The 8,237-nt window shown below is 36.5% G+C and overlaps 1 protein-coding gene across 1 annotated transcript; it reads right to left on the reverse strand.

Annotated features, from left to right (window-relative positions):
* Positions 1 to 6,293: 6,293 nt before the first annotated feature.
* LOC141595578 (uncharacterized) lies at positions 6,294 to 6,662 on the reverse strand. The gene has a single exon (XM_074415545.1). It carries the CDS (start codon positions 6,660 to 6,662, stop codon positions 6,294 to 6,296), a length of 369 nt encoding a protein of 122 aa, XP_074271646.1.
* Between the last annotated feature and the right edge of the window lie 1,575 nt (positions 6,663 to 8,237).

Raw genomic sequence — 8,237 nt, forward strand, 5'->3', positions numbered from 1 at the left:
GTCGATTACAAAGCAAAGTTGTCTTTAAACTGTTATAACTTGAGATGCGTAAATGATTTTAATGTGATTCCAATTGGAGGTGATAGCTTGTTCTTTTACGATTCTAACGATAGGTCACACGCCCAAAGCGACCAAGAAATGAGTGAGTTATGGCTGTTTTACGAAAATCGGACAAAGGTCTTTGAGAAATGCGTAGGTACTGATCGAGTAGCCTTGGTACTCGATCGAGTAGGGGTACTCGATCGAGTACGTCGATTACTCGATCGAGTGTCCCCTGGTAATTTGTTTTACGTGCTTTCGATCTTCACCTACTCGATCGAGTAAGTCCCTTACTCGATCGAGTGTCCTGTACTCGATCTAGTGACCCCTGTTTTGGGTCATATGCTTATCTTTTGAATTCGTTGCATATTATGTTTAATTCAAAGTTATTATTTTGCTTCTTTATGCATTGTTTTACATGTATGTTGGTCTTGACGCGTAAGTTACCCAATCTTGTGGTGTAGTGAGTGGCTTTTGTGTTGAGTATGAGTTCGGTGGGAGGACGTGAGTTATACGTGGTTGTAATAGATAGTGGAAAAAGAAAAGGAAGATTGTTATGGCTTAATTAAGACATAGAGCATGTTTTCTGAGATGAGATGAGATGAGTGATATGAGTGTGTGTTGAGTAACGTAAAAGTAGGTGAATGTGGGCAATGGATGATGTGAGTCTAAGGAACGTGAGAATGAAAGTATTGAAAGAAAGGATGTGGATAGAAGCAACTTGAGATGTATAACGGATTATGGAGGGAGATAGTTAGAAATAGTGTTGAGTAAGAATATATGTAATGAAAGGTCGTTTTAGAGGAATTGAGACGAGTGGTATATAGTGAACTTAATGGGATATGTCGCGACGTGGATTTGCAGATAGTACTGAGTTTGGAAATTTGTGACACCGAGAGACGAAACTAATGTGTGATTTCCTTGGACAATTAACGGTATAAAAAGAGAATTTTGATTTCTAGAGATGTAAAAAGGGAGAATGAACGTGGATTTTATGGATAGATTAGTGGCAAGTGTGAGTGATAGCATAATAAGAGAAGATCCATGGTAAGAAAGAGTGAGATGATGTCGGTAGAAAATAATGGAATTTGAGTTTTGGAGCAACGAAGGGGTAACTGGATTTCTAAAGAGTTAGCTAGAAGGAATAAGGAGTTGAACTATTAATTGTTATTGTTGAGTGTAAAGAGAAAAGAAGGATAAAAGTAAGCTGAGGAAAAATGTTGACCAGAGTTATGTGATATAGAAGTAAGGAATCGTCGAGATTTATGATATTATCATGAGGATATTAGCTAATGATTATATAGAAGTTTCAGGACAATATGATTGATAATGAGTTTCGAGGAATTAAGGGAGTAATAAGTTGGTGGAGTATTGGCAGGATACGAGATATTTGGTGGAGAGTTGGATGACAATACAAATAAGACAGTATTGGGAATGATGTTGATGTAAACTTTGTTGGTGAATTTGATGATAGTTACTTGGAATGTTAACCGAGGATAGGAAAGAAATCGTGATGTTTAGAGATGAGTGAAAGAGGTTTGATGTCCGGACAGTGGTGGTGTTATGGTTTGTGACTAAGGGTTAAGAGTGATGGGATATTAGAAAGGTAGCAATTCAAAAGAGGTTGATTTGGTAGGGACCTGATTGTTGTGTATGATTGTGAGAGGGTATAAGATGTGGTTAGATGAGGCGGATGCTAATAGTTGAATAGTAAAGGTATGGTTATATTTGGCAGGAAGTGATGGTTGTGCGAATAGGGGAAAATATTGTGAGGGGCATATGAGTTAAGCTCGGGCGGTAGGTAACCTATGTTGAGTGGTAACTTACGTGATCAGGACTGACCAGTTGGATGTGATTACGGGTCTATGATGTGTATAAATGTTTGTGTGAGGTTGTGACCTCACAAGAAGCGGTATGGTGTGATAGTTATAATGTTGTTGTCTGAATTTTCTGTAATACATGTTGGATACGAGAACGTAATGGAACGATGTTTAAAAAGGGTAATAATTTGACTGATTTGGCATGACTAGTTATGCTTGTCTGTATTCATGATACATGTCAATCTGTGATATGGTAAGGGGATGATATTCACGAGGTTATTATCTGTTTAATTCATAAAATATGTTGTGTTATGATTTAGTAAAGTGGATTTGAGTAAGTTTTTCTTGTCTGAAAAGTTATTCTGAGTCAGTGTTTATGGGAGTTGTATAAAGTTGTGATGTCTATCGATGTGGTTGTGGTGCCTCGGGTGGTGATCCGGGCACGATATTTAGTGTTGTGATGCGGGTATTTTCGCACTACGGTGTGGCTGTTGGTGGCGGTGTTGTGATGCCGTCACCGGTTGTGGTGGAGTAGGCGGGATGATTATGATACGAGTTTTCGAAAGTGCATACCAGTTATACATAGATTGTTGTTTTGTTTGCTGTTGTTCTTTGTGAGTTTTGGTTGAACATGTAGACAGTTGTCTTGCTTATTGATGTTTTCTTTACCAGGTTAAGTTAAGAATGAGGTAGAGTATGATATGAAATAGAGTTGAATATGTTTTCGTTGTTGTCATGGTATAGTGATGTTCTATTGATGGGACACGGTTGTGAGAGGTTGTTACAGTAATTTTGACCTTGTTCTTGATAAGGCTTTAGTAGACATGGTAATGGAAAATGATTCGTGGAACATGTGTTGTAATGATCTGAAAGCGGCAGGTAGTTCATAATCTTTTGTTGGGACAGTGAGTGTAGGGTGTTGAGGGAATTAGTGTCATATTAAGTTATGTATGAGTTTTGCGGTAATGAAGGAAAGAACTTGAGGATCTGGAATGAGTGCACGTAACAAGTGTGGATCGTGAGTTATGCTTTTGATGATGGGAGTTTCATATAGTTTATATAGAGAGGTATGTCATGTTGCGGTAATGTGGAAAAGTTGAAATTTTGGGTTAAGATAAAGATTTTGAGGTATAGGTTAGGTGGTGTGACGAGTGAATTGAAGTACGAGAATTGTTTAAGTAAGAGAGCCTTGGATATATGCATGACGAGTGTTTAGAGTATAGGTGGTTATCTATGACATGTGATGATAATGAGAATAATGAGAAGATATAACTAAGGATATAGTATTAGTAGGTTACGAGGACGTAACATTTATCTTAAGAGGAGTAGGATGCGATAAAAGAGATTTTGATGATTGTTCATATGGTAGTATATTTGGAAGTAGAGTGTTGGTGTAGCATAAGATATGGATTTGTATATGTTGTGGTTGATAGTGCTAAAAGGTCACGGACGTGCTTGTAGTAGTTTGATGTTAGGAATGCGAGAATACTTGATAGTGTTGTGGTTGGATGATGAGATTATGAGTGTGAGTAAACTTCGAGGACGAAGTTCCTTTTAAGGGTGGTAGAATGTAACATTCCGTTTGATGTCTATGAGTGTCTTGATTTTAGATTTGATAGTTGATGATATTATGGAGCTAGCAGCATTAGAGGATGGTAATTGATTATGTATGGAGTTGGTGCCGTGAGAGATATATATATGTGGTAGATACGATATAGTGAGTCATGTTGTGGAAGTAAACATAGTTGGTAGAGTGGGGGTTAGAAGTTCATGTTGTATGTTTGGTCGAGTTCTTGAGTTCTTAGTTATGTTGTTGTGTCTTGGTCGAGTTAGTATGGTTGTTTTTATGTATGGGTTGAACTTCGGGGACGAAGTTCTTTTTAAGGAGGGAAGACTGTAATACTCCGTATTTATATGTCTTGGGGTACTCTATCGAGTAGCCCTTACTCTGTCGAGTATGGGCAAGTTGCGAAATAAAATAGTTTCGACTGTTGGGTACTCGATCGAGTAGCCGGGGTACTCGATCGAGTAAGGGGTACTCGATCGAGTACCTTGGGTACTCGATCGAGTGTCCGGTTTACGGGGAGTTTTCTCGGGTTTTGTTAATTACGCGATTAAGGTATTTAAACATATTCGTAATTGTTTTAAATCACTTTTTACAAAACCTAAAACCTGTTTAAGAGAGAAAGCAACTAGTCTTCTTCCTAATCGCGTTCTTGACAATTCCCGGAGTTCAGACGGTCGGTTCGTATCGTAGTTCGTGTCGTTGGATTCCTTGCGTCGAGGGTAAGCTTCTAGCATAATTTTTATAATGTTTTGCTAGGTTTGGTCAAACCCTAATTTAGGGTTTGGGGGTTTTATGAGTAGTAAGTAATTGGTAGTCTTTATGTGTTATGTATGATAGGAGGAGAATTCGTAGAGGAGCCGTTTTGATACAAATTGTAGATACCGTCTGCGTGTTGTGCTTTCCAGGTAGGATTTCCTACTCAGTATTAGTCCCATAATGGGATATTGGTGATGTGCTGTAGTTAGTTGTGTGATACGATGATTGTGATTGTGATTGTGATTGTGATTGTGTTTGTTATTGGTTTCTATGGCTCTCGAGATGCGTTCTCGGCTGAGTGGGGTCACTTGCGGGAGTGACTTCACGCCCTAGTTTCGCCCTTCGTGGAACCCGCCACGGGAGGGGATGTGCACATTAATGGACAGGGTTATCGCTCGGTATGATGAGCGGGGCTTAGGTGGGAACGGCTGCGGTCCCCCATCGCGTGGTCGGGTCCAAAGGTGGATGTCGGTGATTGAGATTGTTGGGTTTTGTGGGTGTGTGTGTGTGACGGTTAAGTGTCTGTTTATCTTATTGTTGATATATTGAATTGTGTGATTAGTATCGACCCCGTTAAATGTTTTAAAATCGTGGTGATCCATTCGGGGGGTGGTGAGATTATTGAGCGGTGTATGAGCCGATGCGTATGGGATAATCGGGAGGAGTCACCACGATGCAGTTTAGAAGTCTTCCGCTGTGCTTGATAGTTTTATAGTCTTTGATAGTAGATAGTTTTGGAGAACTTGTATCTCTTTATCAGTTTTGGGTTTTTGGCATGTAATCACTTTAAACGTTAATTATTATTTAAATATGTTTCTTTATTGTCTTATGATAATCATTGCCTCGGGTAACCGAGATGGTAGCATTTTCATGCCTTAAGTGGTCCTGGTAAGGCACTTGGAGTATGGGGGTGTTACATCCACAGAAGTCGAATCAAGGGCGTGAAGCCACTCCCGCAAGTGACTCCACTCAGTCAGGGACGCACCCCGAAGATCATAGACAGATACAACAACAATCAACGATATTAATCAACAACCGTCTCAAACACCAGCAGTATGATAAATCAACAATAACAATACAACCACCACACACATCATGTAATTAATACCGAGTCGGGAAACCCTACCTGGAAAGCAATCACAGAATCAGACGATCTAGCAGCTGTCTCAAAATCTCTCCTCTACGAATCCTCCTCCTATACATACATTCATACAATTACTACATTAACCACACAAAACACAAAAACCCCCAAATCCCCAAATTAGGGTTTAACCAACATTAACCAAATGCTATAAAAATGATATGTAGAACTTACCCTTGACGCAAGGATCACAACGGTATAAAGAACAAAGGAAACCGACACCTCTAGCTCCGGGATTTGCCAATAATGCGAATGAATCGAACAACGTAACTTGCAATCTCTCCTTTTTGAGTTTTTAGGTTTGTAAAAGTGTTTAGGAAAAAGATGACGGAGTATTATATATTAATCCGCATTATTAACAAATCCGTCGCAAATCACCCGATAACCGACTTACTCGATCGAGTAAGTCACATACTCGATCGAGTGCCACTTACTCGATCGAGTGCCAAGGCTACTCGATTGAAGTACCCTACAGGCAGACTACTGATTCGCGTCAAAAACTACTTACTCGATAGAGTAAGCCCCACTCGATAGAGTACCCAAAGACTCATAAAACCGTAGTATTACAAAAAGTGTACAACAAGTTCTATCTAAACATTCATTATTTATTTTCTAGATAAGAGCTACTTAGCAGCGAGATTTATATGTAATTTACCTCTCCAGTTTAACTTATATTAGTAATAATGAATTAACGGTAAATATAAATGAACTAACTAAGAAAATAAATGGATGCTGATATCGAGAAAATAATTTTGCTGATCAACGAGACTAAGTATCATAAAGGCAATTTTGAATAATTTTCATGTGCTTTATCACACAGGTGTGGAAACAGCGTGTTGATAGAAGTTATTTTAACAATTTATTAATAAATAATAATAAACTTAAAATTGGATCACGCGAATATGTAAAAATTTTATTTTTTTTATTCAATATAAATTTTTAGAATATATGTCCTGTTTACATTAATGCACTAATTAGAAACTTGTCCATTTTTCTTGCAAAGTTGCCATACTTGATCATTTTTAAGCCATGCTTGCTTAGATTTTTTCGCTGGATAAAGACGCCTATATACAATAGTTACTTCTGTTAGAAGCTCGTGACAGTCCTCACCGACCTCTAGCAAAGCGCTGCAACATTCTTTTGACACATGTACTCCATTCTCAAATACATATTTGGAAATGACACCACCACAAGTTGCGCCTAAGTCGCTTGCACATTTCTGGAACGCATCTAATGTGGCAGGGCTAGGTGCGTTAGCAGATTCGGTAGCAAAAACATTTTCAGCAATCACAAACATTGAAACTAGAAGAAGCGTAATCATGAGTGTTTTTGACTCCATTTTGAAAATTTGATTCAAATAGTTTACTTTGTTTATTATATACTATTAAGTATTGCGCTTTTTTTTATTATTTTTGTCCTTAGAAGTGTTTAAGAACAAAGGTTTCCACGTACCAATTCATATTTGACGCAAAGGTAGCGTTAGAGTTTATAAAAAATGAAACTTATATAATCAGTAATATTTAATTAAAGTTAAATTATGTGTACCGCTAATAATAATGAGTTTCTATTCGCAATTTTTTGAACGTTTCTTCTACTTAATATACAAGTAGATTTGCGTTTATTTATGATTATTCAATGTGAGTTGTGACATGCTGGCTACCTAAATAAAACTCATTATTAAATTATAACCTAACATAAAATAAATTTACCCTTATGAAGTCGTTGGATAATAAATAGTTTTTTCATTATATAAAACCTTTTTTTAAAAAAAAAAAATATTGTTGAAAAGCTAAATTCGGTGATATTATGTTAATCAATTAGATTTTATAAAGACTTTAAATTAGATTTTTGTCATATATAGATCTATAAATATTTTTGTTTAATATAAAATTGGAATGATAATTCCCGTTTTGTAACATATAATGACATATAAAAAAAATAGATAAATCGATCTAACATTTACAAAATCCTGACATATTTTGAATGCTTGTTAAGACATATTATAATTGCTAATTCTCATTCTAATTATCCATTAAACATTTATGAGATTAATATATTTCGTATACTATTTAAATGTTCATTACGTCGAAATAAGAATTATATTGTAATGAAGGTATTAGTGTCCCTTTTTCGGAATTAAATCGAAAGAGGTTATGGACAATATACTTTATTATATTAAAAATTCCGTAAATAACCTCAAGACTTAAACAATTTAGATAAATATTATGCCTTTAACCTGACGGAAATAAATTAGAATTATTCGAGAATAGGTTTATAAATTATTTGACATAAATTATTTTAATGTACTTTAATAAGTTCACAAACGTTTAGCAGCGAGCTGGAATACTCTAAAATAGCAAAAGACGTTATTCAGGTTGAGTGCTGCCATTGAAGAGGAGCATGGATAAGCTTATATGACTAATTTTTTAAGGGATTGAAAAGTACTAGTCATTTCAAAAAGTGAACTTTATTTTCCGAAAAATCACGATAAGAACTCCACGGCAAATCGAGCTTGATGAGAGTGGTCTTATGATGCCGGACCTCCTAGAAAGTTTTTGAGATGAACATGAGTAATCCCTAAAAGCGCCGAAAATTGGCCCTTTTTGATCTGTGAGCGAAGGACACAAAATGGCAAGCTGCCGTTCGTACCGCTTCCGGCTTACGTTAGACCGGGGTGTTAAACGAGCATTTCAACTATTGCCAACTTATTCTTTTTAATCATAGAGGAGTATATCAGTTATAGAAAAATTTTCTACTCGATACGTTTTAAAACGTTTAGCATATAGTAACTTAGAAAAATATTTGTTAATATGTGTATTATTGCAATATATACGTGAATCATAATATAACAAGTACATTGATCCGTTGTTCGTATCACTAATCGATTTTAGTTTTTCTCCATATATATTGGGTT

The sequence above is a fragment of the Silene latifolia genome, chromosome 8, assembly GCF_048544455.1.
Source record: "Silene latifolia isolate original U9 population chromosome 8, ASM4854445v1, whole genome shotgun sequence".
NCBI lineage: Eukaryota > Viridiplantae > Streptophyta > Magnoliopsida > Caryophyllales > Caryophyllaceae > Silene > Silene latifolia.